Source organism: Siniperca chuatsi, linkage group LG20 (genome assembly GCF_020085105.1).
Source record: "Siniperca chuatsi isolate FFG_IHB_CAS linkage group LG20, ASM2008510v1, whole genome shotgun sequence".
Lineage (NCBI taxonomy): Eukaryota > Metazoa > Chordata > Actinopteri > Centrarchiformes > Sinipercidae > Siniperca > Siniperca chuatsi.
This window is the reverse complement of record NC_058061.1, coordinates 15,123,053-15,136,626: the sequence shown is the minus strand read 5'-3', so window position 1 is coordinate 15,136,626 and position 13,574 is coordinate 15,123,053. Positions and strand designations below refer to the sequence as shown.

General features: G+C 38.8%; 2 protein-coding genes across 2 annotated transcripts; one reads left to right on the top strand and one right to left on the bottom strand.

The window, feature by feature from the left end:
- The first annotated feature begins 352 nt into the window (after positions 1–352).
- Positions 353–5,713, top strand: LOC122868057 (interleukin-21 receptor). The gene is made up of 8 exons (XM_044179606.1): positions 353–548; positions 2,181–2,313; positions 2,400–2,602; positions 2,735–2,892; positions 4,135–4,306; positions 4,476–4,578; positions 4,682–4,760; positions 4,833–5,713. Exons 1-8 carry the CDS (start codon positions 425–427, stop codon positions 5,304–5,306), a joined length of 1,446 nt encoding a protein of 481 aa, XP_044035541.1. The 5' UTR covers positions 353–424; the 3' UTR covers positions 5,307–5,713.
- Positions 5,712–12,949, bottom strand: ube2ib (ubiquitin-conjugating enzyme E2Ib). Its single transcript, XM_044179615.1, has 7 exons — positions 12,714–12,949; positions 10,997–11,075; positions 10,787–10,870; positions 10,298–10,370; positions 8,883–8,992; positions 8,361–8,440; positions 5,712–6,497 (listed from the first exon to the last, which is right to left on the bottom strand). Exons 2-7 carry the CDS (start codon positions 11,060–11,062, stop codon positions 6,434–6,436), a joined length of 477 nt encoding a protein of 158 aa, XP_044035550.1. The 5' UTR covers positions 11,063–11,075; positions 12,714–12,949; the 3' UTR covers positions 5,712–6,433.
- Positions 12,950–13,574: the final 625 nt, after the last annotated feature.

Sequence of the window (13,574 nt, the reverse complement as noted above, 5' to 3'; positions counted from 1 at the left end):
CCAGCTTTGTCTATTAAGTAGGTTACCATGAGTGAAGAATGGATTTATATGCACCTCAGTTCACTATTGAGTATCTCAACATAAGGGTAAAACATTAACAGATTCAGAACATTTCAGCAATTTTACAGCAATTAAAATAGGATCTGATAATATATGTACCTTTGTTTAACCAAATTTTATGAAAAGACATAACAAAGCACATATTATGATGGATTGTGTTGTTGTGACATGAGACTCAAGTCCCCCTTTCACACACTTTCCATTTACAACTGCTCTCTTAAAAAAGCACATCCTCTCCAACCAGTGGTGTAAGCGATAGCGATCAGTGTGAAAAGACTGAAACCTCCCTCTCTCAGTCTTGGTTTAAACGTTTTTACAAAAGCTTCAGGGCAGCATGACTTAAGACAGACCTCTCTGGGCTGAGATGATGTCTGGACCCTCTGGTGTGATGGACTGGTGCTCTCCACCAAGGCTGAAGCTGATGCTGCTGATCGCGTTTCTGCTCATATCTGCCAACATTGTCTGTCTGCACGGAAATCCTACCACAGGTTATATCTCTGCCAGTATTGTCTCTTTTTTAAAATGTGATAGAAAATGTCTGTCTGTCCACGGAAAAAATCTAAAAATGCTCATCAAGATTACTTAGATTGCACCTCATCTGTTCGTTGCTTGGGACAAAAGCCACATTGATAAAATGTGAATGTAAGATGCTTTAAAAACTAGATATAATACTACATACACACTAAAAGTTAGAATAAATAGCTCAGACGCTTTGTTAACCGTTTAACTGCTTTAAGTCAGCTAAGCTTTCTTATTATAAAGGCAAACGCCTACAACCTTTTATTGTTTTTTATACTAATAGCTGGAGCTGAAGAGTTGGTGGCTAACAAACGGACTCTGATATAATAACATACAGATGTTATTATAATTGTTTGACGTCAATACTTCATTTGTGTATGATTGTTTGGTGTGCGAGATGAGAACAGTACACTGATAATGATGACATAGAAATACAAAACATCCTAGTGACTGTTATGTCCAGACTTCAGGGACACTCTTCTCCCTGGGTTGAGGAGCCTGACCCTGAAGACTGGATAAATAACTGATGCTCTTTTTCCTCTGTACTCATTCAGAGCAGATTATACTGATGTATGTTTTTGCTGCTGTGAGTCCGTCTGCAGACGCTTGAAGTAAGCCTACAGAAAGACAAGTGATTGCCTTGAGTGTTTCTTTATTCCAAAGAAATTGCCACTACATGGTAAAGTGTAAAAACCTATACAGTAACAATCTGTTAATTAAGGTTTTTTTTTTAATTTTACAATTAAAGGATAGGTTCCCATTTTTTCAAGTCTATCCTAAAACAATACTCACATGCCCTGCAAAGAGATCCTCTCTTAAAACGATTTTAATGGAAGAGAAGGGGGACAAAATCCGCAGTCATTGTTCTGTGAAAAAATGACTTCTAAGGTTCAGCTGACTCTAATATGAGGCTTCAACAGTCCAGCTTACACAAATCAAGTGGGCATCTTCCAATTATTAGTATTATTAGTTACTAAAAACACTGTTAGTTTGGAATATGCCCATATTTTTGCTCCAAACAAGGATTGTGTATTTTGTCTTCCATCTCTTCCATTGAATTTGTATTAAGAAGGAATCTTTTTGTGGCCAGTATGGACAGGAGAAACAATTACAGCGACCAGTAACGCTTTCAATGTACATATGGGCATAACCCATAAAGCGTGCAGTTTAAAATGTTATTAAGTCCTCAGTAATGGTTCTTGGACTGGATGGTATGCAGTCGTCCTCCAGAGGGAAGTCAAACAGAAGAAAAAACCTACAAATACAAAGAGGATAATTCACCAACCAAAGCGATCCTTAACTAAAATGAGGGCTCACAACCTAACAAACAAAAAAATGTTTTTTACATCTGTGTATAATGGTTTGTTACTGATCTCTAAAGTGTTATTAACTGATTTATTATCAATTAGCAAATTAACAATAAATAAATAAATAAATCCTTATGAAGCAGTACACCATATTTATAGTGGTATGATAAGTAGTACAATGAAAGTCGGAGGTTAGAGATCCTATTAGGGTTACAGTTACAAAGTGACACTTTGGTAAAAACTCTCCTTTGACTCCTGACACTCCAAATAAAACACTGCCTCTATATTTTCTAGGTGTGGACCACAACCTTCAATGTGTGAACGATTACCTGTTCACCATCAACTGCTCCCTGAGCATCGCACCATCAGAAAACACCTCAGACAGCAACAGCTCCTACTGGCTCACTTTCAGAGAAACATCTGAAAAGTGAGGCCCTTTTTTCATGGCACATAGTAATAATGGATGACCTTAAATGTGATGATGATATTGTGTCTCATTACGACTTTGTGCAGAGAGGAGTTTGTGTGTTTGCTGACAAACACCAATGGGGATTACTTCTGTTCCGCCAAAACATCCGATCCAATGCCTGATGACGACTATTACTCAAACACCTTTGGGGATATAGATACCTTTGAAATCTCACTTTGTCACAACCAAAATGATGGGTCTGAAATCTGTGAGCGGCTGTATGACGAATATATGCCTGTGACAAACAGTAAGGAACATACTGGTCTGTACTCATGACCAGACACACTCAACAGATATATATGTATATATATATTTCATTCATTTATCCTTTTTAAAAAACCTGCCTTTGGTATTTGTCTTCAATGTGTCCTCTCATTAGTTAAACCAAACGCGCCATGCTGCCTCACAGTTAGCCACAACTCAAGTCAACACCACTTCACCTGGAAAAGTACCTATGAGAAATACAGTGATTTCACCGGTCTGGTCGACAACCTGAAGTATCAGCTCCATTACTACAAAAGGGGAGACAAACACAACGTAAGATCCAGTAATAAACAAGCAAGAATGCTTTTCATTGGCGGGAATAAGAGAAACAGATCTGGCCTGTTAGAGGCAGTTTAAGTCTATTGGCAAATCAATAATCTATTAATGGATTACATCTAAAACATAGAAAATTGATGTATTAAAGGGTAAAACTGAGAAATGTACAATTTAATAATTTAAAGATTAATGAAAACACTTTACTGGGAAAAAAATGACTGAATTAATCAATGATACAAAAATAATGAATAATATGCTAATTACTGGTGCATTTTGGTTTGATTTGTTGAACTTTTGCCACTGTGCCAGGGGGTTTGACCCAAACTGTCAATAACTTCAGATTTCAGAGAGTAATTTTCCTTTCGCTGGGTTTCATTCTCGTGATGGCGATTGCTCTGAGCTGCCAAGACAACTTTATAAAATGAGAAACTACCAAAGTGACTTCATCAGTGGCCACTGTGGCTGTCTGCTCAGTTTGGCGACAGTCTATGGGTGTGTGACTTTATTTGACCCATAGGTCTTTTCCACCGCAGACATTTTGACTTGTCATAGCAAGAAAAAGTCATGTTAAACTAAGAACACAAAGATGGCTCTGTTCCACTCCAGTGTCCCAGAAAGCCTGGCTGGATTAACCTGTTATGGGGTCAAAGTTTGCTGTTGTGCCCCTACTGAACATGCACCATTATAATACTATTAAAACACTCATAAAACTAGATTTTAACACAGAACCCCTTTGTGCAGCAGCGACTCAAGATTAAGTAATAATGCAGGACTGGACCTAGTTAATATTAAATCAAATAAAAATCAACTAACAGCCTCTTGGGGCTCCTGGGGGTCAGGCAAACACCAGAGTGCTGACCCTTGCACCGCTGAATGAAATTAAGCTGTTATTGGTTACACATGCGCTTTTCTTGCTATGATGACATGTCAAAAATATTTGCTGTGAAAAAAGTCATGACAGGATATGTACCATGTTGGAAATGACTGGCACTTTAGATCCCATCTCCGAGGACAGTCAAATTAAAAAATGGTAATAGGTAAAGCAATTCAGAAGTTGTAGATTTTATCTATTACTCTACCCAAATATCTGCACTTTTCTTGAATAACTGTCCTGTCATGGCCTATTATCTTTAAACTAATAAGTTGATTTGTTGATTAAGCACAAATGGGCCTCCATACAGCACATCTCTCTCCTTCACAGTTTCATTACATACCGCCCTGTTTCTCTCTTTCTTTCAGGTGATATCACATGAAATTAACACAGACAGTATGAATTATTCTGTGGACGATCATGAATTTGTGCCAGACACTGAGTATGCTGCCAGAGTGCGGACCAGTCCTAATCAGGCTTTTTACATGGGAGAGTGGGGTGACTGGTCCTCTGAGGTTCACTGGAAGACAGCTGTGAATGGTGAGTCTCCCCACAAACAGACAGCTGATCTTAGATTAATCAAGAGGATCTTCATCTTAAAGGCAACTTGTTGAGAAAGCAGTTACTGTAAATCGATTTCTTTCATCCACACTTATCCCCCCCCCCCGTGTTTCTTTTAATCTTTTCTACTGTATGTTGGTCCATACAGATCTCCCACCAAACACATTTGTTTCTGGACTGGGCAAGGTGTTTATCCCCTTATGTGTGATGGTGCCAGTCGTCTTACTTCTGTGCTATGCTCCAGTTAAAAAGTAAGGTCCTCCTCCAGCTTGATGCCAAACCATAATATAGCAAATGCCATTTTCTACAACCAATATACACTAAATATCATCTTTATATTCCTCACACTTACAGGTTGAGGCAAAGTGCCTTCATCCCAACTCCAGCACCGTATTTCCACACCCTGTACAGTGACTGCCAGGGAGATTTCAAGGTACGTTTAGCTCGTCACATAAAATACGCAATTATCTCAAGAGAATGTCCCTAAACATGACTGTGATTATAGAGCTGGGTGGTTACACAAGAAAACATGGCAGAAATTCTGAAAGCTGAGGAAACGCTCCAAATTGACACGCTAACCAAGTGTGCAGATGTCCCAGAGGAAGCGTGTCATCCCCACTTCAACCACCAGTTAATGGAGGGCAGCACATACACCAATATACCTGACCCAGGCATTGATACCTCTCTCCTGGGCATCCCGTATGCTGTGAGCACCATGGCTCCGCTGTCGGCTCCAGGGGGCTCACACAAGAGTCTGACCCTCAGCTCACAGCCAGGGAGCCCTGCTGAAGGAGACTCAGGGTGTTGGCTCTGCAGCACCACGTCCCTGGAGAGGGAGCCTCCCTGGTACTGTAATGATTACTGCACCCTGAGCGCCTTGCAGCTGACTAGTCCAGTCACAGCAGAGCACCATGGGAGCCCTTCAGGAAAACCCTGCCCAACAGGGATCATCAGAGTGGATGCCATCACTGAAGCATAAGCTGTTTGTATGTAGCAACTGGACAGTAAAATAGTGTCAAGCTTAACTTTCATTGCTGGGCCTAAAAGATCAACTTCACAGGGAAATGCTTCATAACACTCCAACTGCTTCAAGCTAAAAAATAACTACAGTAAATTTTATTTATTTTTTTTAGTAGGAGGTAGTTGGCCATTATGACGCTATTTAGGTAGCTCATATTTGTAAAATGTTTCTACAGCATTATGCATAATGTTGATTATAGAAAATACTTGCATAACCTTTTGCTTGCATCAATTTAATAAATTGTGTTAAGTAACTAAGTTTTCAGACTTCCTTTTGACAGATTTTTTTATGACTGAATAGTTCACCAATTAAGGCCACGTTGAACTTGTGTATATTTTACTCAATTAATAAAGAAAATGCAAATGTTTTGTAGAAAGTTTTATTTACGCCAACACATACATGAACAAAGCACCATATAACCTTAAAGTCTGATACAGAAGTAAGCCTACCTGCCTCAGTCATCATGGCCATTTTTATATATTCCATAGCAAACACTCTGAATAACAAAAAGACAGCCAAGGTAGCAGATTCTATCATATATTACAGCATGCTGAATAGAAAACCTGGGAAAGAGAATTAGACAGAGCCATCTAGAGACACTAGTGAGATACAACAGTATAAAAGTGCCATTCATTATACAGCAGTTGAAATACTGACAATGAAATAAGCCAATTTTACATTAAATTTATGGAACATAAAAAGGGGGGAAACAAAAGGAATAGACCCTGTGAAAGAGCAAAATAAAACAGACATTTTCTTCGTTGAACATTGATGACAGCCAGCTTGCATGGAGGTGATGAAACTGGTACCGAGCTGTGTCCCTTGCACCACATAAGACAATTAATGTTTAAAAAGAAATGACCAGGGTGCTGAAGCACCCATCCCCTCCCAGCATTATGCGCCAACTGGCAATTAAGAAAAAATGATAGGTCAAAGGAGAACGGATGGCACAGAATGTGTGGAGTTTAAATAGAAGTCTTTAAGCAAGTCCTGATGTGAGAGGAGCACATTCATTGAGAGACTGAGCGGGGAGGTGATTCTTGTTAAACCCATTCCTTCTGCCGCAGCGGAGCAAATCTTCGCCCTTACGAGGGGGAGAATTTTTTGGCTTGTGCTCGAACTCTTTTTTCATATTCTACTCTGTTTTGGCTGGAAAGGGGTTAAAAAAATAGCAGTTATCATGGTGCTCTGATCCCTTACACAAATAAATCATATACAAGTGGCATTTCCAAACCATAACAAAAATTTAAATAAAATAAAATGAAAACCTAATTTTGACCAATATGACAAAAGTAGAAAATGCAGGAATCATCGAGATCTCTCTATTGTCAGATTTATTTTTCCAGGTTGTAAAGCTGGACACCTATTTTAAAACAAAGCCCCCTAAAAAGACATTTGTACACACAAATTATTATTTTGTGCACACAAGTTAAAAACAATATCATCTCCAGGATTCCCATAGGTTTTAGATATGAAGCAAACTAATATCAGGCTGGAGAATTTACCGCTTTGCAGTTAACCACTTAATTGTTGTGTGTGGATAAAATAAGCTGTGAAACAAACACACACACACACCCCAGAAGAATTCATAGAGGTCCCTGAACATGCTTTGACCTCAATCACTACCATTTACACTTCAGGACCATCAAGTGTATGAAGATTTTTAAGAAGCCTGTCCTATTGCTCACTAATCCTCCTGGTCTTGCAATCCCACTTGCCAGTGTGTTCACATCAGTCAGGAGCTGCTTTGCTAACAGGACTCGTTAGCAATGCAATTACAAGTTAAAGTGGTCATATTATGCTTTTTTTGTACACCTAAATATGAAATTAAAATTAAAATAAAGGTTAGATACCCTTCAGGTAGTCAACGGGCATATAGTTGTTACTGGGATGTAGAGACAGTGCACATGAAATGTTATGTGTGAAAGATTAATTTTTTAAATTTGAAACTAATTAAACAATTAATAACTTACCACTCTGAACTGTCTTGCTCCAGTCTAAGCTGTGAAGCTGGTTCGGGTTGTTGGAACTTGTACGCTTGAACCGTAACAGCTGAACCAAAGCCATAGTTACCGGCTGAAGCAGCTTTGTTTGGATCACACTACCTTGCTTTTGATTGGCTAGTAGTCCTTACCTAGGTACTGTGCATGTGCAACTCCCAACAAAGATCAAATAGAAGTGAGATGCCTCACTCGGTAGCTAAAGTGGAGCGTTAAAGAAACAGGGTGTAAAAAAGGTGCTGCAGCAATGCGCAGTATGAGTAAAAAATATGGTATTTTTTGAGAATTAAACCATGTCAACCTATTCTGGTAAAACCCCAAAATAAAGTTATGAACCTGAAAATGAGCATAATATGACCACTTTAAGAGGAAGAACTATTTCAGCGTCGAATAGAAATCAATCTACTTCAATGGCTAAACTAATGATAAAATGAAATCTGCTAGTTTAAGAAAATCTAAGTCATTAATACCTTGTTTGGATCATATGGATATAGATTTTTGGAACATGTACTTTAGCCACAGTGCAATAAAATCAAAGCATGCAACAAACTAAATCCATTCAGACACATGTGGACATCAGCTTTTTTCCCCCCAGGGCTGGAGGAGAGTGGCCCACCAATAGTATAATTTCTAACGCAAAGTTTTGTAGTGTTGCTTTAGGTACAGAAACTTTACACGTTCTCTCTCCTCTGACGTGCAAGATAACAACCACTTCATTTGTCACGAGCTGATTTTATTTTTAGGCACAGAGTTAACAATATTGATGCATTAGCCAAGAGAACAATAAAAAAGTCCTCCAATCCTTCAAAACTGTGCTGTAAGATGGCATTACAGTGCAAATATAGCTCATCAGTTTCAACCTAGAAACAGACTTTGGCATTGTACAAAGGAGATCAGTAATTGACTTCTCGTTTCCTTAACCTTTTTCAGACATCCACGTCACTTCCAGTAATTTTACATTTCACTGTCATGTTTGAAAAGCTGAACGAGATAAAAACCCAACGTCACTCACCAGTAGATTGTGTAAGCCTCTGCTTGGGCTGGATCCTGGATATTTGGTTCATTTAGGAGTTCCTGGATACCTAATAAGATCTGTAGGATAAATGACTCAATGAGACAAAATCAATTTTAAAAATCAGCAATTCATCTGTTTTGCATTTCTTTATAGGGATGCTTATAATATTTGTTTGAACAAAAGTTCTAGGTCAATTGCATTAACTCAATTTTCATTTGGGTCAGCTCTCACTGAAGGATTCAAAAACTTGTGTCCCTTATTTTCCAGCAGGGTCAATGACATTTTTGATTAGCTGACCAAATAAAAATAAAAATGTTTCATTTTATATATTTCAAGTTGAATATCAGAAAACTCCCCCTTCTAAATTTTAAATATCTGACAAGATAACTGAAAATACATTACTGTATCCACTTACAGATACAAATTTAGAGATACAGTATGAAACCAAGGAAAGAAAAAGCAAAAAGACTTTTTGGAAGAGCCCTGTAATGTAAATGAGGTGTGCTTGGCAATCCAAACCTGCTTTATTGTGATGGCTGGTCTCCAGTCCTTGTCCTCCTCTAGAATAGATAGGCATACTGTGCCTGATGGATACACATTTGGATGAAAGAGTGGAGGCTCAAATTTACCTGAAACACACACATAAGTGCACTTAAGTTTCTGATCGATTACAAATGGATGAACAAATCCCACAAATGTCACTAGGCCTTTTCAGAGTATACACTGACTGAACTGTTCCACTAAAAAAGCAGCAGATATGGTTGTTCACACAAGCAATGGCTTAATGTTATTTTAATGAGATATTCAGACTACACCACCCCTGTTGCTGGATATTAGAAACATAGTCAACACAGTGCGCTAACGATGTGCGTAACCCATAGTGGTAAAGTAATGATTTGGTTCACACAATAGGCCAGTATCGTACTCTAGGAAAAATGTTTTAATGTTTTGAGCGGTCAAACTGTCACAGTCGGTTTAGCACCACGGCTGTATCAGCTCTTAAAACATTCAACACTCAAATCATTACTGGCAAACGCTGTACAATGCAGTAAAGGACGCATGTGTGAAAGCACCTACTGGTTGGGGCAACCAATTAGCATCTTGTGAACTGGAATGGATGGATAAAATTACCATGACTCCTTACATGAATGTATATAAAGCCACTAAAAGGAGTAGTATGTACTAGTTAGACTGGCTTTTAGATCAGCTTCAACAACCTTTGCAGTGTTTAGAAGTCATTAATAAGCCTTCAAATACAAATGATGATGTGGGGAAAAACCTGTTTTTGCTACTGCTGTGAAGGGGACTACACAGGTTATCAGACCGATGACCGAGGTGTTCAGCAGGTACAACACTGCTCAGCTTTAGTAAGAAAGCTAGAACATGGGTTACTATTTTAACTAGTTCACCCTTGGCTATAAATTATGATCTTCATTACATCGATACACTTAACATGTTGGAAGGGATTTATAATTTAGTTTGGCCATGTGCAGACTGTGATGGCCAAATAAGACCTCCTGTCATCCAGAGTGTTTTCAGAATTGATAAATAAGCAGGAACAATATGAAAGCTCGACAGTTGGGGGTGGGGGGTACAGACTCCCCACCTCATCTGGACCAATTCAAAAGTTAAACTTGCCTGTTTTCATTAACTTCATGTGATTGGCAGCTAGCCGTCAAACAAGCCAGACTGTTACTTGTGCCAGTGTCAGGATAGAAAATTACACCTGATAATGCAAAATGCCCTCGAAGGAAGACATGTACTTTGGTGTGTCCCTGGCTTTACATTCCAGATAAAGTGTTTTTCTGTGTAAAGTCCATCCACCGACTGAGTAATGCAGTTAGATATCTGCTACAGCATAATAACAGTGTGTGTGTAATAATCACAGTAACAGTTGTGTTTATGCTGAACACAGGTCAGACACAGTAACTCACATTTTGGAGGTGAAGAAGGATAGTCATCCTTGAACAACATGCGCAGTTTGAACAGTCCTCCTTCCCACGGAGTCTGAGGAGACACACAACTGTTAGATCAGCTTCTTAACAGAACGTCACGTCGTACTCACACAAGTTTCCACCAAAGAAATTACTCTTAAAACCTTGATATTAATGCCAGATTCATTTTAAAAGCAGGTTGAAGACTCATCACTGTTCAAGCTGCTACTAAGAATGATCAAGTTGTCATGTCTGTTTTGGTCCCTGAAAATTTTAAATCTGTACTCTTGTTGGGATTCACTACCTCTACTGGCGTAATAGGAAATGCAAGACATACTGTTATAGTTGTATTGTGTAATACATACATGCTCTTTTGCATCTGCTACAGAAATGTCATTGTCTTATGAAGCTCACTGTGTTCCATTCAGCAATGATTCTTATATAAAAGCAAAGATATTCTGGATGCAAACAGACTATGAAACACATTACCCCTTTCTTGCCAGGAATAGCACATTCCCAATTCATGAGATTCATGGTTCCATCTGGATTTTTTGTTGGTACAGCAACAAATCCCTAAAAAAAAATGAATAAACAGTTAACGACAGTGTTTACTAGAGGACTTGACTTAATATAATGAAAGCTCAAACAGACCCTCACAGTGAAAGCCAGAACAGGTGCATCTCATAAGACACTACTTACAAAAGGATGGTCCTTTCGCCAAGCCTTGCGCTCCTGGGCAAGCCGGCTCAATGCAATGCCTGACATGATTCGTGGACTCCTGAAATGAAAGAGAATGTCAAGTCAATTATATAAAAACAATGCCAAACATCAGGTAGGACTTGGCAGCATGGATTCACCCAAGGAGGAGGCCACTGCCTTAAAAACTTGAACTGACCTTGTAATAAAATCATATTGTTTTCAGAACTGAAATGATTAGCCAATTAAGTCATTTATAAAGCAAAAAAAGCCAAAGAGGATGAAAGGATTTGGTGCTTTTCTCTGCTTTATATCGTTGCATTTTGGACTGTTGGTTCGAGAAAACAATTTAAAAATGGCTTGTTGGCCTTTAGGACGGGCAGGATTTCATGTTCTTATAGAGATAGGTCTTATTTGGTTCCGTTTCAACTGTTTTTAGTTGTGGAGCGCTTTTCAGACACATTTGGCTCTTTCAACACGATTCTGTTAATACAATTGCCAACAGTGACAAGTAAGCTCCTACCTTCTGTAATGTCATCTAATATTACAGTTTTAGATGGTGAAAACCTGACATTATCCATAGTGAGCGCCAATGATCAGTTGTAGTTGCCCATGTATACAGTAATTTACTTCCTATGTACATTTTAGTCTACACAAGTGAATAAATTAGCACTCCTCTCTACATGAAGGTGTATTAATCAGTTAAATCACCTTGTTACAATTACGGTTAAACATTACTCAACCTATCATGGCATCATGAAAGACTGTGACTGTCCTCACTTTAACTAACATATTTTTTTACAGAGGTGGCTATACACCACGGTGTTGCCAGTCCGCTTGAAAGCTAATTAGGAGCTCTGATTAAAGACCCTCCACTGGAATGTCTAATGATCTCTATAGCAACGATGCTTTGGAGGTAATGACAACAAGGCAAAGCAACAAAACTAACTAGCAACTGCACACACAGCATTTACTAACTTTATAGCAGTGGAGTTGTACTCTATAGTAAGAGACCAACTTAAGACGTAATTTTAACCAGTTTTCATCAGTCTTGTACAGTAAATGTGTTTAAAAGTATCGTTTACGCCGACATGTGTTGTAACGTTACATTACACTAAGGGGGCTAGCCAAGTTAGCCGGGGGTGATACAGGTCTACAAAAACCGCTTCTCCTTCTCTTTCGGTTGCGCTGTTGTTAAACTTAAGGATCTCGGGAAATGAAACCATTAACGTTTAATTTGTTTACTGTTCATTGAGCTTTACTGTAAACTTGCTGTCAACACAAATGTCCACTAACTGGTTATCAAAGCTATTTGATTAGCAAGCTAGCCGGTTAGCTTGATAAGCTAACTCATGTGCGCCAGAATCATGCTATATCCTAACAGTTCGCTGGCGCTGTTAGCGTCTGACACGGCCTGATGCAGCACAAAAATGCGCAAATGCACTTGATTTGGATACAATTTTGGATGAGAGAAAGTGATCACTGCCTTTCTTCTAACGCTTAATAATATCTACAATGGAATAGCAAACACGGGTGTGAAATGTTCCACAGGAATAAACCATAGCATAAATCCATTAAAGAATAGAGACAAAGAAAGCCAGAGCTAAGACGCGCACATTTGTGCATTACCAAACTAGCGAAAATGGCGCAAACTGAAGCGGGTAAACTATCATAATACACGACAAAATTAACATGTTCCTTAATCAAGGTGTGCTCCTACCTTTCAGTATGGCTGCACTGGCTCTAGTAATTAAGCGAAATGTATTAATCGTGCTCAAATCCCGTTAAACCTTGCAAAGTTTCCCTCCTGAAAAACCACCCGCTCCGACTCAAGCCAGAAACAGAAACAGTGAAGCGAAACAGTCATCCGTCGTTTACTTCCGTCTTTGCTTAAATACCCCTAGGAAGCTCAGTCTGCACGTTTATCTTTTTTTAACTGCCAATGATTCAGCCAAAAGATTTTATCGGGCTATTTGTTCCAGTTATTCCATTTCATTGGAGCAGCAAATCTTATGCTGATAGCACACGGCGCATCACAAGCACCTTTAAGTTGTTGGTGAAGATCAGCTTTGCTTTGCGGTTGTTGCTCTTCGCTCATGCGCTGTGCCGCTGTCTAAGGTTACCTGTTCAGAAAATAAACAAGCAACGGTCTTATGTTTATTATTAGGATTATCTGATATATGTGCATTTAAACCGTTTACATCTAACGTTATATGAAATTAATCGTATTTTTCATCAATGAACGAGCGCGGGATGTCCCATTCCAGCCAACCCAGATGGATTTCTATCTTGTCTAATATAACTTCTTTGCCCAGACCTACGACCGTTAACCTAAACGATTACGTTTAACAAAACACATTGTGTTTACAAGAGTGGAGATTAACCTAATTGAGATTTTTGGTTGTAAAACACATATTTTCAAACACTGTTTTATTCTCCCGTGTAAAAAAAAGACGAATTAAAAAAAAAAAAAGATCGCTTACATTTTAACAGGCATTTTTCCAGGCAACTAAGCCACAGCAACGTGTTTTGAAGAAGTGACACAAGAGGTCGCTATTCATCAAAAATTTTGGATTCGTCG

Excerpts from the sequence above, each read along its gene's own strand:
- ube2ib (XM_044179615.1), bottom strand. The coding sequence starts at position 11,062 with ATGTCAGGCATTGCATTGAGCCGGCTTGCCCAGGAGCGCAAGGCTTGG. Across the intron at positions 10,871-10,996 it reads GGCGAAAGGACCATCCTTTT|GGATTTGTTGCTGTACCAAC; the intron begins GTAAGTAGTGTC and ends ATTTTTTTTTAG. Across the intron at positions 10,371-10,786 it reads CTATTCCTGGCAAGAAAGGG|ACTCCGTGGGAAGGAGGACT; the intron begins GTAATGTGTTTC and ends GTGTCTCCTCAG.
- LOC122868057 (XM_044179606.1), top strand. The coding sequence starts at position 425 with ATGATGTCTGGACCCTCTGGTGTGATGGACTGGTGCTCTCCACCAAGG. Across the intron at positions 2,603-2,734 it reads ATATATGCCTGTGACAAACA|TTAAACCAAACGCGCCATGC; the intron begins GTAAGGAACATA and ends TCCTCTCATTAG. Across the intron at positions 4,579-4,681 it reads TGCTATGCTCCAGTTAAAAA|GTTGAGGCAAAGTGCCTTCA; the intron begins GTAAGGTCCTCC and ends TCACACTTACAG.